The following is a 14,170-nucleotide window of genomic DNA, read 5'->3' on the forward strand; positions in this document are numbered from 1 at the left end:
CCCACCACGTTCCCTGCCTGCCACGCTTCAGGAAGCAGAGGGGGGAGAGGTGGAGACAAGGGGGTTGTTATCTCCTCCTCCCACCATCCAGCCGGCTAACGGCAGCCGTCTTAAAGGAGACGTGGTAAGAGGGGGTGACCGTGGACAGAGGAACGTGAGACCTGCCAGGTTCTTCCTCCTCCTGAATCAAAGGAATGTTTATAAGGACTGCCATTTGGGGGATATTCTCTATGGGCTGGGTACCATGTTAGATATTTTATTTCTCTGCTCTCATTTAATCTTCACGGCCATCGTATCAGGTAGGGGTTGTTAGTCCCATTTTGCTGACAATTAGTCCCTAAACTAAAGCCACCCAACTTTTGTGAAGTGCTAAGGCCAGGATCCAAACCTGCCTCTGTCTGGCTTCTAAAGTGTTTTTTAAAGATGTTCCTTTTAGCTTTAAAATTCTGTAAAAACATGTTTACATGAAATACCAGAACGTGAAGTATTAGAAACTAAAGACCGAATTACTTCGCATGCCCCCCCTAAAGCTTCCTGCATGACTTTCAGCCAAGGACTGGTTTCTCCTGTCCTGATGACTAGGGGTTGTGGCCCAGATATCCACACCCAGACCAGCCTCGGAGCCACCTGTCAAGGGCTGCTAAGTGGAAAACATAAACAAACAAACAAACAAACAAACAAAAAAACAAGGGGGGAAAAAAAACAACAGCACATGGATGGCCCTTAGAGTGGGGAGTCCCCTCTGTGTGAATCCATCCAACAGGGATAAGAAAGACTGCCTCAATGTAAATTACAAAAAACAAGGAAGACTGGCTCTCTGGGCTGGCCCCGAGGGCACCCAATACTGTATGTCGCGTTAGGGTTTGGTCTCAGCATTCTAGAGTTAGGAAATGTGTTGACACCCAAGGCCTGGATCCCTCCTGGGTTTCACACATTCCACCCTTACAGATTCAATTCAACCTCACAGTTGGTGTCTATTCTTTTTTTAAAATATATTTTATTGATTTTTTTTACAGAGAGGAATTAAGAGGGATAGAGAGTTAGAAACATTGATGAGAGAGAGACATGATCAGCTGACTCCTGCACCCCTATCCCCACTGGGGATGTGCCTTTGACTGGAATTGAACCTGGGACCCCCTAGTCCACAGGCCGATGCTCTATCCACTGAGCCAAACCAGTTTCAGCTGGTGTCTATTCTTATTGTAGTGATGTCTGATCTAAGTGACATCATCAAGGGTGAAGTTATTCTACATATATTAATTTTCCTGGTGATCAAAGTTTACCCCTCGAATTTCTAAAATGTTTTAAAATAGAGGCCATCTTGCATTTTTAAAATTCTGGAATGAATTCTATCCTTCCGCCCTCTTCTTTAAAAGAGGAGCATAATTGAATTTGTCGTTAGCCAATGATTCAGCATCATTATTATCCATCACTATACTAAAATGACATCTGGCCCTGGCCGGTTTGGCTCAATGGATAGAGTGTCGGCCTGCAGACTGAAGGTTCCGGGGTTCGATTCCGGTCAAGGGCATGTACCTTGGTTGTGGGCACATCCCCAGTGGGGAGTGTGTAGGAGGCAGCTGATCGGTGTTTCTCTCTCATCGACGTTTCTAACTCTCTATTTGTCTCCCTTCCTCTCTGTAAAAAATCAATAAAAAGATATTTATAATGACATCTGTAAGAAGGTCCCTGGTGGCTTGTAGGATTATTTCCCCCATCAGATACCTTCAAAGTACTCTTAATTTTTGGATTATAACAAACTTCTGTTCGCTGGATTCTGCTTATATTAAAAAGCTAGCCACGTAGATTCACATGCGGATGCAGGTATGTTCCCACCAGCATATCCGGTGAGAATATTCAGATTACCTACTTTCCAATCGGTCTGACTCTGGGTTTTGAAAATGGCACTTGGCCTCCATTTTCTTCCTAATCTCTTCCCTCCTGCCTCGGGCGTCAGGTGCATCCTATAACGAGCCCCTTCCTAATCCCAGGCCCCTCCTCTGTCTCCCGACATCCTCTGCAGGTCCCGCTCCCAGGGTACATCGAGGCTTACCCCCGGTCCCGTTACCAGCAGAACTCCCCCTCCAGGCTGCCTCGGCAGTACAGCCAGCCGGCCGGCCTGCACCCCAGCCTGGAGCAGGGCCCCGTGCCCTCCGCGGCGGCCTCTCAGCAGAGCCTGGCAGAGAACGACCCTCCCGATACCCCCCTGACCAACATCTCCACGGCGGCCCTGGTGAAGGCCATTCGGGAGGAGGTGGCCAAGCTGGCCAAGAAGCAGACGGACATGTTTGAGTTCCAGGTCTAATGCCTTCGCCAAAGGAGGTGCTTCCAGGCTCTGGGGACACAGTCCTCGGGCTTCTCCAGCCTTCTGCATTGGGACTTGAGGCACAGACAGTGGGTGAGTCTCCCTCATCCTTAGTTTCTGAAAAGGTGAACCGTGGGGCTTCTGGGAAACAGAGGAAACCCTTGGATGACTGGAGTATCGGCCTCTTCAACTGATTGTATGTCAAGAGGTCCCTGCTTGGGGCCGTACGCTTGGTGTTCTGTTATATTGAAACTGCCAGTGTATTTCCCTATGAAGCCTTCGTCGGGAGAGACACTAACTAAGCCACGGGTTCCTGTCCAATGCCACATTTCAATAAATGGCCAGAAGGTGGAGGCCATGGCTCTGTCTTTGGTGACTCCTGCATGTTCACTGTCTCTGTGTTAAAGGCAATGCAGGCGTGTGATGACGCACCAGACTACTCTCTCATTCAGCCATGACTTTCCTCGTTACAATCACCTCCTGTCTAGAAGGGAGGCCCTGACTCCAGCCAAGAAACCCGAGTTCTTGTCGTTTAGAGATCCTATTCAAAGTCAGGTGCATCGGGTGAAAACCAGTGCTCTCAATGACTGTCCCTCTCCCGCACCCCCATTAAGAAAGGCCAGGAAGGAGAGGAGAGGAGAGGGAGTGGTTGGTTTGCGTTGACAGGTGTTTGAAAAGGCGTTGTCATTTTGGAACCGGAGTACCCTGTGAGCCGGGATCCAATGGAAAGAGCAGCGGTGCTCAGAGCTTTCAGGGTCCTGCAAAAGGAAAGCAGCTCCTGGTGGAGCTTTTTCTTTGGCCTGAGAATGAAGCTCCTCTCTGTCTGGGATAAGAGATACATCAGTGACTTTTATGAGAAACATCTCTGTCTTTTCCACAATGACGTCCAGCCTGGGCTGCCCATGACACAAAAGAAACTAGTGATGGATGCCTGCTAGAAGTCCAGCCTCCCCAGCCCGCAGCCTCTGTTCCTAGAAGCTTCTGAATGTAAAAAATCCGTTGATTTACGTGTAAATGTAAATACCATTTTGAAAAGTGTATGGAGGTAGCCAGGCCCCTTTTTCCCCCACCCCTGTGGTTAACAGACACTGGAGGACATTGGCTGAAACGGCTGGGCTGACTGGCCTTGTGGGGGTGATGTGAATCACCTGATCTTATGGGGTTAATGTTGTGTCCCCCAGCCCGGACGCACCTGCGGCACAGTCGGCCCCAAGCCGGAACAGCTGCTGACTGCATTCAGGTGGCCTCGGGGAGAAAACGCGGGTCCCCTCCCCGACTCGGAGGGCTCGCTTGGCATCTGTTGGAGAACAAGGGCCTGTCCTACCTTCACTCAAGATCCATCTCACTTCAGCTCTATCCATTCCCTGAGCCCATCTTTCCATTCTCCTCACGAGTTTCTTTGGTCTTGACCAAGAGAAGGTATCAATTTAAAAGATGAGAGAGGAGTGGGAGTGGGACTGATTAGAATGGGAGATTCGACTGTCAAAGCACAGACTTTTCAAAAGAAGCGGTTTTTATTTGCCGATGGCCAGTGGCTCTTTCTGGGATGTTCCGGAGGTGACGTGTCAGGGAAGTCCCAGACAAGCCTCTTGTCCGGATGACGTTAGGTAGTGTCTTTTGGTATGCTGGCTGATCTTTCATAGTGTTAGCTTTTTGTTACTTTAAAAAAAAATCAGCTATAAATAAAATGTATTTTTGTAATTTCCATGTGTATATATATAAAATATATGGTATATTTCTACCAATGGCGAGTTGTTGTAATCCAAAAACCTAAATCAGCTTGCAAAACACTATGGACAGTGTAAGATTTTATGGACCGATTAATACAATGCCTAAGTCTATCTGAATTGGTACTCAATGCACTTGAATGAACAAAGAGCCAAAGAAACTCAGCCTTTCCATGCAAATGGTATGAGTCTGAAAGAGTCAGCTACATCGTCCCGCCTTATCAATAATATTAATATTTCATCAGTGCAATGACATCAGCCCAATGCTTTGTCTGCTTGGTCAATGCCTGGAAAATGTTATATGTGGACATAAAGTTTTAAGACCTTAGTGTAATTAAACTATATGCACATGCTTCTGAGACAGTGGCTGAGCTGTACACGTGCCAGTAACGTACAGAGAATGAGCCTGCGGCCCCAGCTTGCTAAGAGGATGAGAAACAAATCATTGCGGCCTTGACAGAACCCATGAAATACTGAGTTAGTCAACTGAGACAACTGAACACGCAGCATGCTTCATCAATCCCTCCTTTAAATTAGACACCTTATGTTGAAAAGAGGTCCGTCTGCTCATGGGTTCCCACCCAGTGGGCTGACAGCCACCATGGTTTGATATCCTGTGACTAAGATGGGGTCCCTTCTCGGAAGAGTCTTCTGACCCCGTGGATGGGACAGATCCCTGGGAAGCTGGCTCAGAGAAAAGGCAAATGTTCAGAGGTGCCTCGTGGGAGTGAAAATAGAGTTCGGAGAGAGCCCAGAGGCTCTGTGGTCCTCGTGACCCTCCGGACAGCGGGAGAAGCCACAGGACGGCGGTGGTGACCTTGGAGAAGGCAGCAGAGTCCCGAGAACTGGAGTGACCCGCCCAGGGCCCCGGCCCACGCCTGCTGCTTCATGACCCAACGTGCTTCCCATTTCACCACGCTGCCTGCATGCTTGTCTGTGGTTTCTTGAACTATGCTAGGAGGTTTCAAAAGTAGGCAAGGGTCACCTGAGACATTCCCTATATTCCTGTGAAGGGGGAAAAAAAAAAAAAAAAAGATGATGGAATGTATAAAGAACTTCAGATAAAGTGTCTAGAGGACAATGCCTTTGTAGCATAATAAACATTTTTTTTTGGAACTCGTTTTGACGTGAGTTTCCTGCAGTCTGAAAAGAAATATAATACATTTCGGCATTTTCTAGAGAATGCTGCCAAGGAAATGGTGTTCTCAACTGCTGCTCAGGACTAGGGGTGTATCCCTCTCAATGCCATGGCCCCAAACAGGCAGCCAGAGGGGCCGTGACCACGTGTCCCTGGGAGGCCGCAGATTCCTTGCTCTGTGTTGGGGAGGCAATCCCGAGGTTCAGGAAAATGTCTAAACATCTGTTGTGTGTCCTGGTACCTGTGATCTGAGAGGGCAGTGTAATTGGAGCAGGAATTGTCTCCTCCATGGTGTGCAATGGGCTGAACGTGTGTGCCCTCCCCCCACCCAATTCATATGTTGAAATTCTAACCTCCAATGTGATGGTATTAGGAAGTGGGGCCTTGGGAGGTACTTAGGTCATGAGGGTGGAGCCCACATGAATGGGATTAGTGCCCTTATAAAAGGGATGCCCTCTTTTCTGCCTGTGAGGATAAAATAATCAGTTGGCAGTCTGCATCCAGAAGAGTCTCCAACAAAACTCCACCATGCTGGCACCCCAGTCTGAACTTGCAGCCTCCAAAACTGTGAGAAGTACATTTCTGTTGTCTATAAACCACCTACTCTATGGTACTTAGTTATGGCAGCCTGAGCTGTCCAGATCAGACTGGATTATGTAAGACTCAATTCTCTGGATCCAAGACAAATTGTATGGTACATTTATTAATTTAGGAATTCAACAGAAGGACATGTAATTTCTGAGCAATCTTGATGGAAGAATGGATAGAATGTGGTTAGATTTGTGGTTAAAAAAACAACTTCTGAGAGTGCAGATGGAGATGGAAAGGGATTTAAATACCTGACTACAGGAAATGCCTCTCTAGCAGGCAGAAATTTGGGAAATGGATCAAAGATTTAAATATTGATTACAGATAAATAAGCTGCTTTTTTTTTTTTCTACACAACACCCAGATACTCTGTGTTTAATAAATAAAATAACAGATATTATCTTAAAATGTGAAGTTAAAAACTGAATCCATTCCTTCGGCCACACACCAGAAAGGACTTTCCTTGGGTCAGGTGTCTATCCAACCAGCTACAGCAAGGAGGCAGAGTCATGTGGTCCCCGAGGGGCCAGCTCTCAATGAGGGCTTTTGTTGGGGGCTAGTACCCAAAGGAAGGAGTATGAGTGGACAGGACCTTCGAAAGAAACTGCTACTGACTGAAATTGACCAGAGGTTCCTAGGATGCCAGCCAGCAGGTTGCAGTCACTACAGATATTGCCACAGAGAGGAGAAGGCATCCTTGACATCAGTGAGAATGCATGCGCTTGAAACCTTGGCGGGCTGGCCAGACCCGCACCAACCGCCTCCCACTCACCAACAGTGCTATTGATACTGCTGCCAGGCCTCAGAAGACAGTAAATACTCGTAAATTGAAATGCATCACCTCAGCTCAGGTGCTATTAACATGGCCCACGGCCGCACACTTTCATGAAGGAGAAAACCCCTGAGCCTCTCAGCAGTGTCTTTTGAAACAAAATTGGTTTCAAGGGAGACTGATATTCTTGTGGCTCTGCCCTTCTAAATATAATAAATGAGTGTTCCCAAGAATTGATAGGTCTCTTGATTTCTTAAGGTGAACATTTACAGAATTCTAGTCTGTGCTAAGTGCTCACATGTCAAAAAGGACTATTTACAAAATAGAATGAATAGTGCTGGAAGCAAATTCTTTTAGAGGATATTAAGTTGCTTTGATTATGCAGATTTTTTTTTTTTTTTTAAAGGGAGAAATTCAGAAATGACAGAATTTGTCTCCATAGGTCAAATCCACACTTTGGTGAAAGCCATAATATAAAGAAATCTAGAAATTATTTATTTTTATTCTCTGACCTTGGCCAGACTGTGGCCTCACCTTATGTTCCCTTATCTGTACCTGATGTCTGCATCAAAGTTCAGGATCTGAAGGAGGAGCCAATGCACAAATGAAAATGCTAATGCGCCAAAACTGGTTTGGCTCAGTGGTAGAGCGTTGGTCTGCAGACTGAAGGGTCCCGGGTTCGATCCCAGTCAAGGGCATGTGCATTGGTTGCAGGAGGCGGATGGTCGATGTTTCTCTCTCATTGACGTTTCTAGCTCTTTATCCCTCTCTCCTCCTCTCTGTAAAAAATCAATAAAATATTTTTTTTAAAGAAAAAAATGCTAATACAAGAAATATGAATTTAGAAGGTATTGGGGGCCAGGAGGGAGCCTCTTTCTTGAAGAGACACACCAACTTCTGGCCTGGTCCGCTTTTTATTTACTTGAATACACATTTTTCCTTTAGCAATGCATACAGGCATATCAAAGGTAAAGTTTGGTAAACAGTAAAAAGGATTATCCGGTTAGGGAATTGCTATGAGTCATCGATATTATGATTTTCAGCCCTGCTGAATATCAAAGTCTTGCAAAAAGAATCATTGGCTTTCCAATGATTCTTTTTGCATTAATATGCTAACTGCTATTGGCTTTGGTCTCTGGCATCTAAACTCACCCTCAACCCACACACAAAATGAGAGAAGGTTTACCATTGGTCTGGGGATTTTGAAAAAGGTGTACTAAATGGTCAAGGCCTTGGCCATCTCACTATAAACCAGCCTCTGTTTCCTTAGCTGTGAAATGGGTATAACAGCATCAGCACTTCCTTCCTCCGGTGGTGGTTGTGAGGAACGTGTGTGGCCTAGTGCATGTGAAAATGCTTTGAAAAGTGTATTCTTACTAAAATATTAGCTTTCTAATTCAGTTTTATCAAGCAAAATATGTCAGTACCTTCCATTCACAGAACTAATTTGTCACATGTTCTATAAAATTTTTACATTCTATAACATTAAAAGGACAGACAAAGACTTTTTCCTAAGTGTTTAAGTGCCCACCAAAGCCAGCCTCTCCGAGAGCAGTATTTTGCTGCCGTTGTCGTCAGTGATTTGAAGGGGTATGTAACCCAGACTGTGATTCCTTACGAACCCCGAGACACATATGCAAACACAGGCACTGGACAGCTTGTCGTCATTTAAGGCTTTGTTTTCTAATTAATTTTGTACATCCTTGGCCACTGCTGGGAACAGAGTGTTCTTGTGCTGTCAGACCTTTTTATTGTCAGTGTTCTCAGGAGGCCCTGTGCCCTGACGGAGAGCCATCCCCGGGGCTTTCATGGACCGGTTGTGTCAGGCAGCAGTGCAGTGAGTCTCTCACAGAAGCTTAATCTACTGAAGCGTTCTCTACAAGCACTTCGGGGTTCACCTAGAGACCAAAGGAGTGATTTTGTCCGCCTCTGTCCCTCTGTAAAGAGGGCTCAAATGTGCTCAAAGGAACATTCCAAAAGCCAGTCTCATTGCAGAGGTGAGAAATAACCTTGTAGTCTCCACAAGATGCTTTGGTGGGATATCATTGCTGGCTCCACACAACCACAGGAAACTTAAGGAAGTGGCAGGGCCACTTAGTACTTTTGGGGGTAGCTCCTGTGGACCTGTGTCCTTGTACAGGGCCTTAGGTGCTCACAAAGAGTTCACAGCGATGTTCTCTGAGGACCAAGCGAGGACTGGGAGGGCTGCGGCGCCCTCGGAGTATGTAGCAGGGTGGGACAACCGCCTCTGTGCGGAGACAGGCCCGGTACCTGGATTGCAGGTTCAATCCTACCGGAACCAGCCAGTACTGCAGGTCCTGAAGATCGGGCTAAGAGGCTTAGAAATAAAAGACAAGAGACAGAAGGGCTTCAGGAAGGCTGGAATGCTCAATGGCACTGCAGCAAGTTTATTAAAGGCGCAAACTCTTTTATACCCTGAAGCTGGGCATTCTTTCAAATGGCCTTCTCTCAGGGCATGATGGCTACATGCCAGTTCCTTAAGACCTACACAGGGAGATAGCTGCCTAGGAAAGTTCATCCAGCTGTACTCTGCTATGTTAATTCAAGGACATGTTTGCAGATTCCAATTTTGCACGCACAGCAGAACGAAGGACACTGTTGCTTGCCACGTCCCCAAGTGACTCGACTTCTGGGGGAGAGCAGGCAGGGCTACCTACCCTTGCTCCATCCCCCGATTCTCAAGTCAGCAGGGGACTCGGCTCCCAACACAATCCCCCAAAACCAATTGATGTGTCTCACTCACATTGATATTTCTCACACATCGATGTTTCTCTCTTTCCCTCCCTCCCTTCCACTCGCTCTAAAAAAAAAAAAAAAAAAAAAAAATGAAGGGAAAAAAATCCTCAGGTTAGGATTAACAAAAAACAAAACAAAAAAACAAAACAAAAAAAAAACACAAGAAAAAAAAAACAGAAGAAAGAGGAATAAGTAGGAATTTGTTGTAAATAATACCATGGGCCAAATTGTGTCTCCCCTCCATCCCCACCCTCACACGTGGAAGCCTTAATCCCCAGTGTGTTGAGATTCGGGGTTGTAGGTTTAGATGAAGCCACGAGGGAGGGTCTCTCCTGATGGGATGAATGTCCTTATAAGAAGAGGAAGAGACACCAGGCTCGCTCTGGCCCTGCCACAGGAGGACACGGCGAGAAGGCAGCCATGGACAAACCAGGAAGATAGCTCCCACCAGGAACTGAACTGGCCAGCGCTCATCTTGGTCTCCCCAGTCTCCGGGACGGTGAGGGGTGACTGTCGCCCAATCTGTGCTGTTTTGTTACTACCGGCCAGGCACACCAATACAAGCAATATATGTCTGAGTTCAGCCCAGCGTGCTCACTCCTGGGAACTGGGATTTTCACCTTGAAACTGGTTCTGGGATTTTCCCCGGCGCTGAGAAAACACCTGCAGCTCCTGGGAAAGGCGGGGCTGCACTTGTGTTTATCTTTCACAGAGGCCGTTAATCACCGCTGTGTCTCCTCCTCCCAGAAGGTATCTCAATAGGATTTTCTACTAGAATATCATACGGAACACGCTGATAAGGTCAGCCCTGCGTGTGAGAGGCCTGGGAAGGGAGGGGGCTGTTTCTTCCCACTTCCACATCCGTGCTGCCACCTGGTGGATCCCACCACGAGAGAAACAGGAGCAATCTGTGCTCAGGACCAGAAACCTTGATGCAAATTTGTCCGGCAAACCCTAAGGGGCAAAATGATGGTGCGCATCGGCTGTGCATCAGGTGGTGAGCTGAGCAGTTGACCCACATTATCCCAGTGACTTCCCAACCACCCGGACAGGGGGAGTGATCGCGCACACTTCCACGTGAGTTCAGGGCTCTGAGATGTTCAGAACCAGCTTTGCTGAAAACAGCAATTGGATGGATAAATGAACAAACAGATGAGCACACGAATGCAGGCTTCATGGATGTGCGCTGTGTTGGTGACAGAATGTCTGTGCTGCCTTCAGATAAGAGAGGAGAGCAATGGTCCTGGGTGAGTTTGTGAATGGACGGATGAGATGGCTGATCTTTTTCCCTCCCCTCGGAAGAATCCTCCCTCAGACCCTTGTTGAATCATCAGCTGATTATGTGACCTTTGCTGCTCCCTCCCGCCTCTCCCCCAACTTGTAACCCAGCTGGAAGCCAGCTGGCTGAGTCACTTCCCAGAGGAACTGGACCTGGGAAAGAGATTGTTCTGGAAATCAACATGGTTCCCATGAGTCACTTAGTGGCTAAGTTTGGAGGAAGCCAAGTGGGGAAAACAGGAGAGGGCGTGGTGCAACAGGTGTTATGAAGCAAGAAAGAGGTAAGAGGGCAGCTGTCTCGGCTCCTCGAGGCTTCCAGGCCCTGGTGCCAGTTGACATGAGGCCCATGAGGGGACATGTGGTGTCTTCGTCTGTATTGCTTCCCGGCTCCTAGGGCCCCTGGTGGAGCTACAATCACAGGACCCTGGCCACCTGTCCCAATCAGGGATGGACAGGGACATGTTGACCAGTAAGCCAGTCACCGCTTCTCTCCAAGGAATGCTGGTTGGAGCTGAGCTGTCCAGCGGCGGGCACCTCCTTCCGTCCAAAGGCCTGGAGGCCTCTTTTTTGTTTCTCTCACATTAGTTTCTGAGCTTGCAGACAAAGAACCCTGCTGGTGCCACTCTTGTTATTTAAGTAGCCAGTTTGAGTGACCTTTGTTTTCCTCCCAACCAGCTGCGTCCCGGATGCATTTTCTGCATTTCTCTCTGGTCACTTACTCTCCTCCCCGCGCCCCCCCCCCCCCCCCCCCCCCCCCCCCCCCGCACAGACACCTTCTTGGATGTGCTGATGCCCTGGTGTGGACGGGATGAAAGGGCGAAGTGATGACTAAAACCCTCTTTGGGGCAGCGGCTACGGGGAGATCAAGCTCTTGGCCTTGCCTGTGAGCTGCGGGCGATGTGAAAAATGTGGTTGGCCCTCCCCAGTAAAGAGTCCAACTGCCTTCCAGCCAGCTCACTCCCTGGTCACTCTCGGGCTCTGCAAAGGCCTATCCCTGCCGGCTGTTTCTCTGCCCTCTACCCTAATTTCCCCAGAGTAGATGTCGCTAATCTGATTGGTCAGAGTCCAGGACATTCCTTGGGCCCTGCTTCCCCAGTGGGCAGGTGTACTCCACCTTTGAAGCCATACACCTGTGCTCCCTGTGGGCCCAGTACGAGGGAAAGCCTGCCTTCCTGAGCAGGTGCGTCCCCTCCGCCTGGTGTGGACCTGAATGGGCACATGAGCTCGAGGCAGCAAGAGCTTCATTTATATGCCCTAACCGGTTTGGCCTGGTGGATAGAATGTTGCCCTGCGAACTGAAGGGTCCCAGTTTTGATTCCTGGTCAACGGCATGTACCTTGGTTGAGGACATATCCCCAGTGGGGGTTGTGCAGGAGGCAGCTGAATTGATGTTTCTCTCTCATTGATCTTTCTAACTTTCTATTCCTCTCCATCTCCCTTCCTCTCTGTAAAAAAATCAATTTTAGCCGAGACCGGTTTGGCTCAATGGATAGAGCGCTGGCTTGGAGACTGAAGGGTCCCGGGTTCGATTCCGGTCAAGGACATGTACCTTGGTTGCGGGCATATCCCCAGTAGGGGGTGTGCAAGAGGCAGCTGATCGATGACTCTCTCTCATCGATGTTTCTAACTCTCTAGCCCTCTCCCTTCCTCTCTATACAAAATCAATAAAATATATATTTTTAAAAAATCAATTATATATATATATATATATATATATATATATATATATATGTGTGTGTGTGTGTGTGTGTGTGTGTTTTTTAAGAGCTTTATGTATACCTTCAGCTCAGCTTGCAAGGCTCCGAAGCAGCTCACCTTTAGTTCAGTTATAAACAAAGCGGTACTTTCATTTCCTGTGTATCTGCTGGAGCATTAGTAAATGTTCAACAACCTACACTTTGGCTGAGGAGGGTAGGGAAAGGAACAACTCTAATTTGCACATTTGTCAAGTTCAGGGCATGAAAACTCCCATTTCAGCCAGCTTCTAGTCACCAGCAGGACATTATTGGGAAGTAATGCGCCCTCGCCCCCCACCACACAGATACCAATAGAAATAATCTCGAGAACATGTCCTAGGTCATTGTAACATGCAGCAAGATGCTTAGGACGTAATGGATTTTGAGTGTCTGTTGCCTTAGTTTTAAATAAAGCTTAATTGAAAATTGGCGTAGTGTGATTTTTAATAGTGGCAGTATTTAACAGCCCGCTAGCTTTCAGATTTCATGAAAATTTAACCACTGGCCCTGGGGAGTTGCTCAGGCTGGCGGCGGGCCCCTGCGTGCATCTGTTATCCCTGCCTATGGCGTTCTCTCAGCGGGGACCCTTCTGGCTTCCATCTGTCAATCATCCTTTTCTTTGGGGAGCAACCTCTTCCATTTCCTTTTGTTCGGGAGGGGCTGACAATCACATCACCTGCTCCTTGCTGTCCTCATAACAGGACCTGCCATGGGATGAGGGGACAGATGATAGGGTTGTGTGTGGGCATTCCTGGGACCTTAACTGTGATATCGTAATACTGTCAACCCCATTCTCACTTGCAAAGTTTGTGAGAAACAACCCAGCCAACCCCAAACCATGCCCTAGCTAGCAGCATCCAGCCAGGTGCTTCCTGTCGAGGCTCACCTGGGCTTCCCATGAATCTGTGCCTCACCCAGCGAGAGCGCCAGGGAGAACGTGGCCGCTGGGCTCTGCCTTTCCCCAGCTCTGCGTCTGTGGGCAAGTCCCTTCCTCTCGTGGCGCCTCTGTCCCCTCATTTGTAAAACATAGCAAACCTACTTCACAAGGTGCTAGTGAGGATTAAATGAGGTTGTTCATGCTAAGGCCTCCCTCTGTGCTCAGCACTGGCTGTGCCCAATCTTAGGAGCTTGGGAGGGAGGGAGAGGGGAGTGGAGGCCACGGGACTTTGGGGAGGAAATGGGAAACAAGACCGACTGGATATAGGTGCTGGGTTTTCCGGGTGCCTGGTCTGTTCTCATTGAGACTCTTCAGCCCACCCCTCCCTGGCCAGGCCAGCCTGAAGTTTTCTGGGAAAATGAGATGCTAACAACCAGCCTGGCTTCTTCCTGGGAGGGGAGGCAGAACCTGGAGCCCCCGCCCAAGGTGCTTGGACTCCAGTGGGTACAGCAGAAGCTGCCGACACTGAGGGACCGTCCGGCTGGCTTTGTTTGGCCTGAATTGTGTTTGGAAACCTTTGAATTCGTGGCTGCTTTAGAAAGCAAGAGCTTCCACCTGACACTGCCCACCCGCCTGGCTGGGCCAGCAGCAGCTGCAGCTGGTTAACAACTACCCCCCGAGTCACGTGCGCACTGCTGCTTGCGGGCTCCACCGGGCTCCGCACTCACTCCCAGGGTTTCCAGCGGGACCTTGTCCGAGGGCAGGAGCACCTGGAGGACGCTGCAGACTTTGGGGTACATGTATGCAATTTCCCGGGCTCCCCCCACCGCATTTACCCTTCTACTGGCATCTGCACCCTCATTCACAGATGGATCTCCTGTTCATAGAGATGAACCATTTCTTTGGCCATCTGTGGCCAACCCCTCTAGATCCCACTCCTCTGGTCCACTCAGGGACAACATTCTGGCACTTCTAAGACATTTGCCTCATTG

At 48.4% G+C, this 14,170-nt stretch overlaps 1 protein-coding gene across 2 annotated transcripts in view; it reads left to right on the top strand.

Annotated features, from left to right (window-relative positions):
• The window catches only part of KIAA1549L (KIAA1549 like), a 189,399-nt gene extending 184,246 nt beyond the window's left edge, over positions 1-5,153 (top strand). For both annotated transcript variants that reach the window (XM_045578144.1, XM_045578143.1), the window contains exon 21: positions 2,024-5,153. In XM_045578144.1, coding sequence (XP_045434100.1) covers positions 2,024-2,305 — 282 coding nt within the window. In that variant the 3' untranslated portion in view covers positions 2,306-5,153. The remainder of the gene's footprint in view (positions 1-2,023) is intronic.
• Positions 5,154-14,170: the final 9,017 nt, after the last annotated feature.

Source organism: Pipistrellus kuhlii, unplaced genomic scaffold (assembly GCF_014108245.1).
Source record: "Pipistrellus kuhlii isolate mPipKuh1 unplaced genomic scaffold, mPipKuh1.p scaffold_m20_p_9, whole genome shotgun sequence".
NCBI classification, from domain to species: Eukaryota; Metazoa; Chordata; class Mammalia; order Chiroptera; family Vespertilionidae; genus Pipistrellus; species Pipistrellus kuhlii.